Source organism: Protopterus annectens, chromosome 7.part0 (genome assembly GCF_019279795.1).
Source record: "Protopterus annectens isolate FY-2018-M chromosome 7.part0, PAN1.0, whole genome shotgun sequence".
Classification (NCBI taxonomy): Eukaryota; Metazoa; Chordata; order Ceratodontiformes; family Protopteridae; genus Protopterus; species Protopterus annectens.
Window position 1 is genome coordinate 1,543,031,174 of NC_056739.1, and position 15,807 is coordinate 1,543,046,980.

Sequence of the window (15,807 nt, forward strand, 5' to 3'; positions counted from 1 at the left end):
TTTATACTAAGTCATGAGCATTTGTGCTTCACCTTCAATGTCCCCTGAATCAACACCTAGCTACGCTCACTCCCAGACTTCAAGGATACTCCTAGCATGTTTGTGCAATGACTATAAATACTGTCCTAAATCAGTATGGGGGGGGGGGTTCTACTATGAAATGCTGGCTTCCTGAAAGCTGATGAGCTAAAAGTATTAGAAAAAGTGCCCAAAACACAGAAGAGAAAAAAAATCAATTGTAATTGTTTTTTACGTGGAGCCCCCCAACCAAAATTTATATATACCAACTCTATGGCTACACCAACTTGCAATAGGGAGAAATCTCCCAAAAGACGTGAATCATTGCCAGTCTGATTTTGCACCAGCAATGATTTCCTGTGTAATACAGTGTTTGTAGTTATGCCTTTAGCCTTTTATTTCTTTGTGCTACTGACATTCAAGCAATTTCACCTTGAGTAACTGTATGAGACCTCAGGAAAAATGATGAAATTCTTTGGGTCTTCTTCCTATTTCTCCTCAACTGAATCTATCTTGCAGGATGCCATTTCTTACTGTCTGAATAAATCCAGATTCTACTCATTCTACTCCAAAAAAGTCCGGTGCTCCCTACACATACCCATGAAGTGGACTGATAGTCTTAACTAAGCAGTCCAGGGTAGATTCCCATGTGACCTCTGAGTTCCAGCACAGATCCAGAAAATCATAGTACCTTCCTACCATGCTCCATATAACATGTTTAAAGCTTTAGCAGGGTGGGTAAGTGAACTTTTTCAGGGCAATAAACACTTATATTATGGTAATGCTGGATCATGCTTACAGGGTCAAGAAATCCCTGAAGAAACCCCCCTTGATGACTTCTTTGTTGAGTTACGATACAGCCCACTGTAATTTTAACTGCTGGTATTCTGACTATGGCTGCAGTTTCTGGTTTATGTATCCACTGGATGGTGGGATTCAAGCAATCTTTTAAGGAAGTTGAAGTACTGTTGAGTGCAAGGTGTAAAACAAGAAATAATTCAGCCTGTGGCACACCGTGAAAATAATATAGCAAGTACTGTGCTTCCCTTCAAGCTGGTTATTCAGTATTCATTAGGGATTCCTTGACCCTGTAAACATGTTTCATCATTTCCAGAATATAATCCACACGTGAAGAGTGGAACTACAAAGAGATACAGGTGTTTGCCATCTTAATTTCATTAATTTTAAATATTTATGACTTTAATACAACAACTCTGTATGGAAGAAAGCAGCATCCCATGAAGTTTTTTTTCCTAAGCAAAGTGCTAGTATTTGTCTTTTTATTAAAACTATAAGAGCAGCAGAGCTCCCTTTTCTTATGTTGGCAGTAAATGAGACAACAGAAACACTGGTTTATTCCTGTTCTCAATAGTGCATACCCTGCTTTATTAAAGAACACATTTTTTGTTTGCCTATGTCCTGAATGTCATTTATGTTCCAGAGCAATAGCTTTCAAAACATGGACATGATAAGCATGTTACTGAAGATTCAAATTATTTTGTTCCATTCTTTGAACCAGTATAAATGTCGGGATATGGTTATGGCTACTGCTTGTCAACCTCTAGTCAAGAAGGCTGAAATTATAATTCTGTTGTTGGTATTTAATGACAGTGCTAAGATACTCTACTGTCACACTGTACTTTAAAAAGAAAAAATGTAGAGGCCACCCCAGGTCTAAGTAGTTTTCTTCATATGCTTTTTGTCCTTTTATGCAGTACAAATTTGAACAGTTACCAAGGCAAATGTCAAGCTCCCTGCATCTGATATTGTACAAAATAGTTACTATTGGGTATTATACAATGTCATCACCAAAAAGATGAGAAACGTGCATGCTGATTGGCCAATCCAACCAGCGTGCACATTGTAAATCCAAAGTAACCTAAGTTACAAGTCCGGCTGCTAAGAAATCATGCAACCTTGTCTTTCTTTTTGGAGATGACATTGTGTAACAAAACATAAATTAAGCTTGAAAAACAAGTACATCCAAAAACAGGTCTATTGTGAAGTCAATCAAACCGGAAGATAGGTAGCTCCAAAATAAAACTGAGAACTCACTCAATTAACATCTAAATTCTCCAAAAAGATCTTAATTACAATTCCACTAGCCTAAAACGTTTGTTTTTACTCATATAACCACTCCGACGATTTGACGTCACTGCTGTGGTGTGAATGGTGGGAAAAGTAAAGAATACGGCTCTGTAGAAGTGAGCTGTTAGTGGTGAAATCTTTAATAGCAGTATTATCAGTATTAAAATGTGTGCATTTTCTCTATCAAAATGATTAAATTGTGGACCATAGAGCAGATAATGGACTGGTTTACCATCAGGAAAAATGTTGCTAATGTCCATTTATCAGCAGCGCATCAACCAAGAAGATGAAAACGCATAAGTGTGTTTTGCAAGCATGCCTTTCATCTTCTCTGCTCAAGGATTAGAGGCACAGCCAAAAATAGTGGGGGCAAAGGCCTTACATCACTGTGCTTTATATATTAACTTGCTAAAGCAAAATGAAACTAGTTACTTTACCTGAAGATTAACTCCTGTAAAATTCTGTTTCTTGTACTGATTGTAATTCAGGTGGTTTACCAGAAAATCAACACACACTCAGTCTATCCCAGTGTCTGCATTGCACTACATTATGACCAAGAATTCAACATTAAGTGGGGATCGTCTCCTGCTTATGTTCCAACTTAATTGTAATGTCTACATGAAAGTAAGGCTGTGGTTTGGAAGCTAGTCCTTGAGGAGAACCCTTGTGTTATGTTCCTAAAGCAGCATAATGTATTTTAAGACCCAAGCTAAGGAAGGAATGGAAAAGGACATTTTTTGCTTATAGGGATGATTGCAAGTAGAGGTACAAAAATCGGGCAAAAAAGAATAGCAATTAACTAGGGAAAATTAACTAAGGAACCAAGGTATTGGAATAAATGACTAAATAGAGAAAGGTAATAAAGTGGGATAAAGCCAAGCAGAAGTTTGAACGGCATTTTCTTCCTTTCCCTAGTCACTGGGTGGACTTTGTTAGTAGGGGTGGGCATGTAAATCGTCAGCAGTAGTCAAGTTTGAAACAAGTGAACTAATGTATATTATACAATGTCTCCTCCTATTGTTTAGAATATAATTCTCAAAAGTTCAAGAGAAAACAGAGGGGCTGTAGCTAACTACATCAAAGTGTGGACTATTTTATCTCACAAAAAGTGGAAGAATACAAAGTAAAGCAAACAAAAACCTAAATAGTAACAACAACACAAACATAACACAACACAAAGTTAACATCATTGTATAATAGCAATAACCCACGAGTGGGTGTTGGTAATGCTGGATTTACCCACGATTAGCTTTGTTAACCGTGGGTAAATTCAGCATTACCCACACCCAGCCGTGGGTTATTGCTATGTTAACTGTGTTTCCTGCTGTTCTGAATACATAGTAACTAATTGAAGTCCTGTACATTGCAACATAAAACGTTAGAAAAATAAAGCTGACAGGAAGAAGTTTTGAATTTGACTATTGAAACATGCAAAAACATTTTGCATTTTCCGGGGAAGGGGGATCCCCTGTACTCTTTCTCTGTAAGTATAGCAACTCTGAGGATGCTTAACATTGGTGGGTAAATGGAAAACTTCCTTACCCCCACACTTCTGTGATCTTAACAGTGTAAAGCAGTAATACATGGCTAACATTGAGTAATCTCATTCTAGACAAACAAGCACTGATGAAATCCATGCATCCTGCCGTTCTCCCATAGGTAGCTTGATAATCATGAGAAACCCTTAATGCAAAATGTCATTTGTTCTTTGAATATTTTATTTTCACTACAGTTTGTTTGTCCAGAATCTAAATAGACAGTACTGTAAGTTAATTGCCAAATACATTGAAATTATAAAAAGGTGTTTTTGACATAAAAGGCATTTGCAAATTTGTAAATGAACTAGTCTCTCTAAAAATAGAAACAAATGTGATAAAGTAATCACTATCATTAAACATAAGCATCAAATATATTCTCTTTTCATAGGTCAGCTATGTAGATAATATCTCTGGATAAAAGGCAATGTTTTGCTCTTCACAGAGCCTGGTGATTGTATACAAAGACACAACAGGTGTGGAATATTAATTGGGCTGTTATCAGCTGTGCATTACTCTTGGATCCCTAGTGGTCTGCCCCATCCATCAGACTCATTTTGTGTTATCAGACAGCAGTCTTTACTCCCCAAACAGTGATAACAGCCTTGTGACATTCAAACTCTCAAAGAGACAATGAGGAAAGCAGCAATGATTTATATGTGAAGTGTATCAAGGGACCAGTGCTTTTCATTATATTACTTAGAAAAAGAAGTTAAAAACAATATACAATGGAGTTTCATAAAAACTAGCAAGGGAAATTTAACGCAGACAAAAGTGATTTGTTGAAAATATAAAGGGAAAGTACAAATAGAGACACACAGTCACTACTAAGAACAGATACTTATTACTGTCTTTAACTGAAGAAGTCCTTATCTTTTATAACAGGAAATACTTCATTTGTATCAGTTATTTATTGCAATAAATAGTGTCTAAGTATCTCTAGTCTGTGCTTCAGTTTGTGTTTCATTTATCTGTACAATGCACAAATGTTATTTCTGTTTCTGGTTTAGTACCTTTTGTGCTAAGAAATATGACAAGCATGCCATGTAGAATGCATTTGAGTTATTCCTCAGATCTGTTTTTCCCAAAATTAAAGACAGTGCCACATGAACAAATAAATAAAGTGGGGGGTTGTTAATGAGATCCCCCCAGTAAAGGGTAGATTCCTATTTTAACTGCACAATATAAAGGAGTATGTGGAGCATGTTTGGTAAGAAAACAGGTGTATATATTGTTCTATCCATGTAATACAGTTTTTAAAACCTGAAACTGATGGTTTTACAATTGGCATTTTACCTTATAAAAGTTTTCATTTTGATGGTGAGAAAATAGATGCATATATTGTTTTGTCCATATGTAGAGCTTTTAAAACCTAATAGTGCTGTTGGCATAGTGTACTTGGCTTTTTCATTTATAGAAGTTGTCATTTCTAGTATTTCACTTTTTAAAGTTGTCATTTTGGTGATGTTTTTATTTCATGTTTTTAAAGTTGTAATTTTGGGATGTTTTTCAGAATGTTTCAAGAAGAGCATTAGGGAAAATTTTGCTGAACACCTTGGAATCATACAATGACCCACAACGTGGTAAGTCAAACTAGTTTTGAATGAGTCGTTCACCAAATAATTGAGTCAAATGTTCTGACATTTATAATGACATTTAGTTTCAGAATTCACTAGCTTCCAAGTGACATGTAGGTTTTTTGTTTGTTTTGTTTATTTATTTTGTTTTAGGAAATGTAGAGTTCTTTAAAGCTAATACTGCGGTGGTGGTGCTGCGGTAGCGTTGTCACCTCACAGTTAGACGTTGCACGTTCGATTCTCAGTTAGAGCGTCTTCTGTGTGTCGACATGTGTGAGTGGGCATTCCTTCGTTGAAGGTTGTGCATTAGGCCTGGCAAGCCAGCACGTAAAAATCTACTGCCGATCATTAGCGGACCGGAGTTCCGCTGTGGCGACCCCTAACCGGGAAAAGCCGAAAGACAGTTGTAGTTGTAGAGTACTTTAAAGCTAATATAAGTTTACTCTCTTGTGTGCTTTGCCTAATTATATCCATTTTTATGTCCATACAATCTATATATATTAGTAAATAGATAAGAACTGTCTTAGATTAGCTTAGTTTTTTTGTTTGTATTACACATATATATGTGTATGCTGCCAATCATTTGTTTACCAGTAAGTAGAGAAGAACTGCATAATAAAAAAGGTTTATAGGTAAATACTTGGCTATCAGCCTGAAAACTGTTCAACTAGTCTAGCCAATAACCAGAGGTCAGAATCAAACTCTGTACCTTATATTTGTAAATCTAGAGTATTTCCCAGTTTATTTCAAATAGAGTATTTCTTAGTTTATCTGTGTACTGTTAATAATGCATCTCACACCTCTATTTATATATTTTCAAAGCCTTTCTCCTGGAGACTCCATTGAAATTGGAAACTTCATTGTTGGATATTCCTCATCAACAACTGTAAATGACTAAGTGAATGAATGAAGGAATGATTGAATAATTGAATGAATTCTGTATTAATGTGCAGGAAATGTTACAGTAATGGGTCCATGCAAGGACATCATGTAGTCATCTCTACTTACAAGTGATCCATGTGCAGCAAGCAGCCTAGATCACTGAAGGGGTACTTGTGGCTGGAAAGCCTGAATGTGCAGGAGACTAGTCTCCATCCTTAGGGAGGATACCTTAGTGGCAGCTTTTAAGCAAAGGTCCTGTGATGGAAAGGTGGAGTAATTGCTTATTCACAGCACTGGCACAGGATTAATCCATATCAGTACATGTGACAGTGAGCCCGTATGTTTCACTAACTGTCACTGCTTGACCATACCCATGTAGAGCAGCAGGTTAAAGTTAAAAAAAAAAAAAGTTGCCCATCAAGAATGAAGTCATAGAACTATTGACTGTGACTGTACTGTTGCACTAGTCAGAAGGCAGGCACTTGCTTCATAGCCATAAAGTTTGCTCTAAAAAGACAGAGCTTAAAACATAGCATGGCATTTACTGATCAAATAAAAATGTATTCCTGAGAAGATTCAGAAAAGTCTGTCTTTCTATAAAGAGCAGTATGAGTTCTGCAGGATTTGGAGGATTCATTGCTGTTCATAGGTTCATAGGTCTGTACTAGGCTAATAGCCCTGGAGCCTGTATAAACCTAGCCCAAGAAGATTCCCTGGCATCATGCTGCCCAAAATTAGTTCCCAGTGCCCCTGTCAAGCAAGGCCACTGAAATGATCCCCGGGGTGAACTTCCTATTGCCCATCCACTCATCAAGATTTCTCTTAGAGAGGGCCAGTGAAGTGCTCTGCTTGACGTGAATGGGAAGTTTTTTCCAGAGTATGGGAAGTCTCTGAGTTAGGAACCTGTCCCTCCAGCATGTTCTGTTCCCTGGAGTGTATGGCATGAAGGGATTGGGATTTCTTTAGGTGTGGCATATCTAGCAGCTCTGGGTCAGATATGGCTTTGTAGGTCAAGCAGAGATCTCCGCTAAGTAGGCGATAAGAGACAGAGTATAGCTGGAGGTTTTTAAGTCTGTTCGTTTAGGGCATGTGTCTAAGGCCTAAGATCCTCTTTGTGAGGTATTTTTGTGGACTTTCCAGTTGTTGTTGGTGCCTAGTAAGGTACACACCAAATGAGGCATTGTATTCTATAATAGGTCTAATAAGGGACGAGTAGAGAGGGATTATGACCTCCTCCTTCCTGGATGAGAAACCTTTTGTAATGAGATGTGCCACATAGAAGGACTTTCTGATGACAGTGGCAATCTCCTTATCAAAGGAGAGGTTGCTGTCAACCTGTGTCCCCAGGTCTCTAATCACATCTTTGGTGTTTAGTGGACTACCACCTATGTGGAAATTCATGGCCACCGAAATTTTCCCAAAGGGAATGACTGCACTTTTTGACATTGAGCTTAAGGCCATAGTTCTGGCACCAGTCATTGGTGTCAGTGAGGCCTTTTTGTAGAATGTCTACATCAGTTGGAGAATCAGTAATGGCTTCCAGTTTGCAATCATCTGCAAACTTGGTCAGCCAGAGTTCCTTTGTGTTGGCTTGAACTTCAGAGAAGTAGATGCCAAACAGGAGAGGACCTAGGACTGATCCCTGTGGGACACCACTTGTAACTGGTCGGTAGTCAGATTTGGAGTCCGCTACTTTCACAGTGTGGGTTCTATCAGTGAGCCAGTTGGCAACCCATCTTATATGACATAGGGGTTTATGCTTAGTTAGTGAGTCTATCTATGATTCCTGAGTGAGGGATGGTGTTGAAGGCCCTGGCAAGATCTAGGTAGTCTGTGTGAACTATCTTGCCCTCATCCTCAGCTCTGGTGACGGACTCGAAGAAGCCCACCAGGTTGAGCCGGCATGATCTACCTTTCACAAACCCAAGCTGTGTGGGGTCCAGAGTTTGGAGATTCCCTATGTCCTTATTTATAAGGTCCATGATGATGCGTTCCATAACCTTGCATATCAGACTCGTCAGGCTAATAGGGATGTAGTTCCCAGGGTCTGCAGTCGCTCCCCTTTTGTGGAGTGGGATGACCATAGCAGTGCACCGTTTGGTAGGAACAAAGCCTGAAATGAGGCTGTGATTGAACAGGGTACTCAGGTGTGGTGCCAGTTCACTTCGTAATTCATGTAGAACACAGCTAGGGATATTATCAGGTCCCATGGAAGCTGTGTTCCTGGCTTTGGACAGTGCGGTTTTTACCTGTGTAGCCATGATAATAAGGACTTGGTATTCCTCAGGTATTGTGATAGGCTCTTTAGGGGGTAAAAGGGGGGGTAAAGTTTGCACTGAACTTGTCGGCCAATATGTTGGCAATATCAGTTGGTTCTGTACATGTATTGCCATTGTGCTGTAACTCAGAGCAGATCTGAGTATTGCCATGTAGATTCTTGACATAACTATAGAATGCCTTGTGGCTGTCTTTAGAATCTGCAGCAATTTTGTTTTCATTGCTAGCTTTAGAAGATTTAATGATGTATCTCAGTTTTTTGCTGAGGCTGACAAGGGAGTTTTTTCAGTGTTGGGACTTTTCTGCAACAGTGTTTTCTACTGTTGTAGAGTTTGTTTATGGTGGGGGACCACCAGATTGGCTTCCTTTTTTTGGAGGAGAGCGTCTTGGTTCTGTTTGGTATGGCCCGTTCCATGCACTTGTGTATGTTCTCATACAGTGCATTGGTGTATGATTCAGTCATGCACCTATTTTCCATTTGCATGGGTGTCGTGAAGTTAGCCACCTCTGTTTTTAGAAGTCCAAAATTGGCTTTGGAGAAGTTTTTTACTGTGGTTTCCTTTGGGTGGGTGAGGGTGGGATGTGGATATCCATTGTGATTAGCTTGTGGTCAGATCTGACCAGGGAGGAATTGATTACTGGTGTAGAGCAATGGTCGCCCATGTTAGTAATGACCAGGTCAAGGATGTTTCTACCCCTGGTTGGGGTAAAAATTAGTTGGTCCAGGTTGTTGGAATTAATGAATTCCAGAAAAAATTGAGCAAGTGTGTTGGTACATGAGTAATTTTCCCAGTTAATGGAGGGGTAGATAAAGTCTCCCAGTATAAGGGTATTGGGTTGTACCTTAATATTTTCCAGTGTGTTTAGGAATGTGGAGTGGGAGTCTTGGGACATGGTGGGGGATCTATAGCAGGCTACAACTTGGATTGCAGTCTTATCCAGTGTTAGTTGTACCTGAAATATCTCTGATGTGTTATGCTGGGCAACTAGTCTGGAGGTGTGCATATCCTTTATGAATATGGAGACACCACTGTCTTTAGTGCTTTGGTCCAGGTTTAGGGGCCGAAAGGTGTGGTATGAATTATAGCCTGGTAGTGCTGGGGTGCTCTCTTGAGCCTTGAACCAGGTTTTGGTCACTGCACAGATGTCGATGTTCTCCATTTTAAGGAGTGCTTCGAGCAAGTGCATTTTGAGATTTAGACTTCTAGCATTGAGTAGCATAACCCTCAGACTTTATTTGCTTGTAGCTGTTATGGCAGTAATTTTGTCTTCAGGACATTGCCTAAAAAAAAGGCATTATAAGGGTGGCAAGAGCCTTGGCCAGTATCCAAAATCCCTGAGGTGACAGGTGCAGGTCACCTCTGATGAAGTTTCGAGGTTTGTCAATCATGTCATCCCAGGCAGACAGATGCTGGATCCCCTTAGAATTACACCAGAAACTTAACCAATTGTTGAAGTCAATAATTTTCTGCTTGTACTGTGGTATAATTCTGGGTGACGGTAGAATGCTACTCAGATTTAGGGTCATACCTGCCTAGGCTACAAGATCCAAGAGCTCCTCTATGTCTCTTTTCATGTAGTCCAGGGTGGTACATCTCAGGTCATTTACACCAACATGGACAATGACAAAGTCATATTTGTACCTGTTGTGGAGTGACATCAGTGCGTGCGTGCGTTATGTGACAGATCCTGGCACCCGACAGACAGCTGACCATAACTTTCTCCTTATTCAACCTAGTGAGTGGGACATCACTGTGTCTTACTATTGAGTCACCTATGACAAGTGTGTTGGGTAAGTTGTTTTGCCTTATGGGCTTTGGTTGAGTGGCACACTGTTTATGTAAGCTATGTGTCTCATGGTTTGTGCTGGGATGTGGTGGTTGCTTGTATTTCTGCCTCAGAGGTCAGTGTTCTTTGGGCAGATTTTTATTGAGACCCTCTGTAAAAGTAGGTGTGTATTTGTTGACATATAACAGGCTAGACTATATAATGACAGTGGCTAGATTATCAGATGGCACATAATGGAGTGTCCATCAATACAGAACAGCATGCCTTCAGCAATAGATCCACGAGAAATTGTTCCTCATTTTGTAGTTGCCAAATTCAAACCTCAGGAAATTTATCAGTCTGCTTTAATGTCCCACAGAACATGAACAAAAATGCTTTATGCAGATCAAATTTCATATGAGATGTGATATTAAAATAGCATTGAAATGGAAATATCAGCAATTCAGAAGTTCAAAAAAGTTTCAAGATTTATAAAGTTTCTTTACAATAAAATAATTTCATTAAGGTTGTCATCACATGGCTACGTTTATGCTGACCACTTTCTTAAAACAGTAATCTCTCTACTTAAATGGGGCCATTTCCAAAACTGCATAGTAATGCTATAGTGTTGTTACTGCTCAGAAATATACTTTGATAATTAATCTATACTTTGTAATTCTGCAGGGAAGGATCATGTTTTGGAAGTACTTGATACCTTATACCACGAACTGGCAGCATGTGAATTATTATCTGGAAAATCCTTGGAGAAGGCTCAGAGTCACCAGTCACTCACAAACACTTTACTTATTTCATGTTGAGGAAGAGTGTCATTGTTTTGAGTAACCCTTCATCCTATATATCTATATTTGTCTTGGTATATAACCCTGCATGTTCATTTGGGGTGACACTCCTCCACCATGAGATGTAGGATTAGAACTGCCCCTTTGAGTTCAGCTACACTGATGTACAGGAATGGTTTTGATGTCCAAAGGAAGCATTATGGAGATGTCGTTTGAATAAATATCTTGCCATTGTTGTCCCATAAGGGTATATAGTTACACATACATTTTTATACCATAGATACATTTTATATCTGTTGCTTTGTGATTATGTGGTTATGTTTGTTTTATGATTTATATGCATGTGTATAGTATATTCCCTAAACATGATGTGTAGTATACTACTATGTAAATTTAGTGGTAAATACAGCACTTTCTTATAGGTTCTTGTTAATTTTTTAGACACACAACACGTTCTATGTTTCATGTAAAATAAGTATCAATAGGATAGTAATGCTGAATTAATTGTGTATTTTGCAACATGGTTTATCCTAGTACATATGAAATAGTTTGTAGTTCGTGTAAATATACAGATATTGCTTTTACTTCATCACTAGAGAATTAATATATGTGTTTATAGCGGTTTTGGTTTTACACTGATATATATATATTCCCTCATATATATTTTATATATTTTTTTATGTTTATTTACTGAAGTTTATATGTGGGACATAAAATTTTAGTAATAGAAAATATACATCTTTATAGGTCTTACGCATGGTGGGTAGGATCAGTATGAAGAATGTATTTAAATGCTGGACCTATATTAAATTTTCTTAGTTCCCGGTCTCTATGGTCTTGCTTTAGGACCGTGGGGACAACTTTTTAGGTCAGGAGGAACTCCCTACTGAGAATCCAGACATGTGACCTTAATAGCGAATAGGATGATGTTTAATTTGCAATGGCAAACAGTTTGTTGATGCTTCTTCGGTGCAGCTTTTTTACCGATGGTGGAACTGTCTTAAATAACTTGCATTGTATAGATTTTCTTACAATTAAGGTAAGGGATTCTAGCTATGTTTATATGAGTTAAGAGACAAGGAACACCATGATAGTATTTTGATGAAAGAACTCTCAGTCTGTGAGGGATGTGTTCTCATTTCTGAATGCCATTTGCCAAGTTGTAATGCTTTTGTTCAAAATATGCACTTTTGAATTATGAGCTTGTAAATGCATTTTTTATGTCTGAAGTCTGCAGCGTTTTGTTTAGTCAGAGGGTTTTGGTAATGCTTTGAAATATTTTGTGATGAGTGTGAGTGCTGCACTTTAGAAAATGAATTGGATTGAATTTAAACTGCATTTGAATGTAATGATGGCTTTAAATTGATAAAAGGCAATTAAGCTTCATTTTAAATTAATGAGCCTGCCAAAAGTTGTTTAGTATAAGTATTTTGGAATCATTTTATGACACTGTATCTGATGAAGCATAGTTTAACTATGCGAAAGCGCTTATTCTCTGTTTCCAATAAATGAATTTTTTACATATTTCCATCGTGGATATTTTCAGTGTGTCAGGAGCTTGAGTTGGGACTACTCTATAGAAGGATTTACTCGTGGTGACTGTTCTCACTTTTTGGACTTCATTACTACCCCTTCTTGTTTTTGGTGAGAACGTCTTCGGTATTGAGTTGTGTTTTCTACTTTTACCTCTGTAAAAGTAGGTGTGTATTTGTTGACATATAACAGGCTAGACTATATAATGACAGTGGCTAGATTATCAGATGGCACATAATGGAGTGTCCATCAATACAGAACAGCATGCCTTCAGCAATAGATCCACGAGAAATTGTTCCTCATTTTGTAGTTGCCAAATTCAAACCTCAGGAAATTTATCAGTCTGCTTTAATGTCCCACAGAACATGAACAAAAATGCTTTATGCAGATCAAATTTCATATGAGATGTGATATTAAAATAGCATTGAAATGGAAATATCAGCAATTCAGAAGTTCAAAAAAGTTTCAAGATTTATAAAGTTTCTTTACAATAAAATAATTTCATTAAGGTTGTCATCACATGGCTACGTTTATGCTGACCACTTTCTTAAAACAGTAATCTCTCTACTTAAATGGGGCCATTTCCAAAACTGCATAGTAATGCTATAGTGTTGTTACTGCTCAGAAATATACTTTGATAATTAATCTATACTTTGTAATTCTGCAGGGAAGGATCATGTTTTGGAAGTACTTGATACCTTATACCACGAACTGGCAGCATGTGAATTATTATCTGGAAAATCCTTGGAGAAGGCTCAGAGTCACCAGTCACTCACAAACACTTTACTTATTTCATGTTGAGGAAGAGTGTCATCAGCGACTCAGTCAACACATTTTCAAAAGCACTTCGGTCATCCTAACTCTGTCACATGAAGGAAAATGGAGCTTTATAGAGCTAAGGAGCTCTAAAAACAGTTCATTACCGTGGATGAAGGAATTGCACTGACCCAATCAGTAAATCAGTCTGCAGAGGTTTTCTTTGTTCGCAGAATCCCAAGTCAGTTAAAGCCTTAACATATATTTTTCATGGTGTCAGTAGCCATCATCATTGAAGTCTGTTGCAGCATTCTACTGAAATTTCTTAAAAAGCAGACACACACATTATTTGTCTTCTGAAACAGACTTTCAGAAACTGCAGACTTAGCCTGCACTCTGTATCTTCCTGTGTGGATCTTTATACAGACTTACAAGTGCTGAGATACAAGATAATGTTACTCGGTGTAGCTGGATAGTGTCTTAATAAATGGAATACTATACTCTTTAGCAGGTACAGTTGTCAAATTTCTTATTTGTAAGACATTGGAAGGTTTTTCAGACACGCTGAAGCAGTCATCGAATACTTTGGACTAAACAAATGTGCTTCCAGGAATATACTTGCGTGGGAAAATGAAGCCTGAAACTGCAGATCAGAATCAGGGCCTACTATTGTATGCACGTGTATGGGCATTATTCCTATTAATCTTATTCCTATTTGCAGAAATTAATAGTAAAAGCGTAAAGATAAAGAAAAGTGCTCTTTGTAAGCCTTTCAGATGTAGATGCTTTGTGTAGTAAACTCCATATTTGTTTCCTACTTTTTTTTAGGATGGTTGTGTCTTTATTTGGTGTACAAATGTTTAAATTCATGCTTGCATTTATTTCAAGAGACTAGTGGAGGAAATGAAAAGGATTTTGCTCAAGAGGACTGGGCAGCATACATGATGTGCTGTGCATACTTATTCAGAAATGTCATGTCAGGTTCCTGTAACATATCTTAAAGAATTCATGTCCTCCATCCACTGACCAAGAATATGACAAACTAACTCCTAACTGTATAAAAACAGGTTTCAGTCCTCAAGAAAATATTATCATCACCCTAGATTCTGTTGTGCTTTAATCATTGCAAATTTAATTTAAAACCTACTAGATATGTTTTTTTCTTTTTTTTTTTCTTTTCTAAATAAGTGTCTCTACTTTAGTAAAAGAATTACACACAAACTTTGGAGACACACTGGTCGGTTTCTGTAAAAAATGTTCTGCTGAAAAAGTCAAAGCAAAACCATATTCCTAAAGAGACATCCCCCTTTACACTAAGGCAGTACTAATACTATTTCATTTCTTTTTGGCTTGAAGATGTGCACAACCAGCATATTATAATCATGTCTGAGATCTTCATCCAAGGTCTACAGATGTTTATATTTAACCAACAGCAGGTACAGTACTGAGTTCATCTGTACTGAAAAATATTTTTTTCAGTAAATGCATGATTTTTTTTTTGTACTGATGGAGACTGGATATCAGGCTGCATTCCTGTGAGGTTCACATGAAAACCAAGTTCCCTGGCACTCTTGCCAAAAGGCTTTGTTAGAACTCTATAAAAAGCAATTCATATTTCAATACTATGTTGTAATTACAGACTAGATAACAATCATGAAAGCATCACATCACCAGAGCCATATCCAGCTATTCTGGTGCCCTGTGTTAATCCCTGGTTTGGCTCCCTCTCAACTTTGAATTAAGGAGCAAGAAAGAAAGAAAGAAAGAAACATCCCCTTATACAAGAGCACTAAAAACAAACAAAAATTCTTCTTAGAAAACTGTAGCAAACATCTTGCTACAATTCTAGCAAGTTGCTTTCTACAGCTTATACCACACATGAAACACTAAAGTGCTTCAGCTTTGACTATAAATGCAGTACTGGCATTCATTACTGTTCTGCATCTTCATGCTCCCTAATATTTTTCACCTGGGACAGTTGCCCCTTTTGCCCCACTATTGCTATGCCTTTGCAAATCACTTTAGGACAAAGAGAACTTCCTGCCTATCTACTCTGTTTACCCATCCAAAATCCGTGATCTAGTCTCTCAGGGACATGTGTCTCATGCTGGAATATGGGTAGTTGTCCAGTCCACCAGAATTCTCTTTTCCATTAAGAAAATTTTAAAATGGTCTTCCTGTGAATTTCATGTTCTGTATCATTAAAACAACAGCAGCAGCAGTTTAGCTACTTAATATCCACTATCAGATAAGCTCATATGGTAGCCCATCTCGTCCAGATATGAGGGCACCGATAGGAACCCTATCCACCACTGTCTACTACCTGCAGTTGGGAAAATATCCTCTATAGGCTGTGAGCTTTGCTTCATTACAAAATAATAATAATAAAGAAGCTGTCTAGTTACTATGTTTACTCACCGAATGTATACAGTTTAAGGATACAAATTAATGATAAATATCAAGAAGTGGTTAACTAAAGGAAAAATCCAAAGCAAGAAAGCAGAATGCTTTTTGACTGAAGCAGATGCTTCTGTCTGCAAATTATTAGTGTAGTACATTAACGTCATGTTTTAG

At 37.9% G+C, this 15,807-nt stretch overlaps 1 protein-coding gene across 1 annotated transcript in view; it reads left to right on the forward strand.

The window, feature by feature from the left end:
• EFCC1 (EF-hand and coiled-coil domain containing 1) overlaps positions 1 to 14,050 on the forward strand; it is a 489,947-nt gene extending 475,897 nt beyond the window's left edge. The window contains exons 7-9 of the mRNA XM_044078086.1: positions 5,155 to 5,224; positions 10,829 to 10,963; positions 13,280 to 14,050. Coding sequence (XP_043934021.1) covers positions 5,155 to 5,224; positions 10,829 to 10,962 — 204 coding nt within the window. The 3' untranslated portion in view covers position 10,963; positions 13,280 to 14,050. The remainder of the gene's footprint in view (positions 1 to 5,154; positions 5,225 to 10,828; positions 10,964 to 13,279) is intronic.
• Positions 14,051 to 15,807: the final 1,757 nt, after the last annotated feature.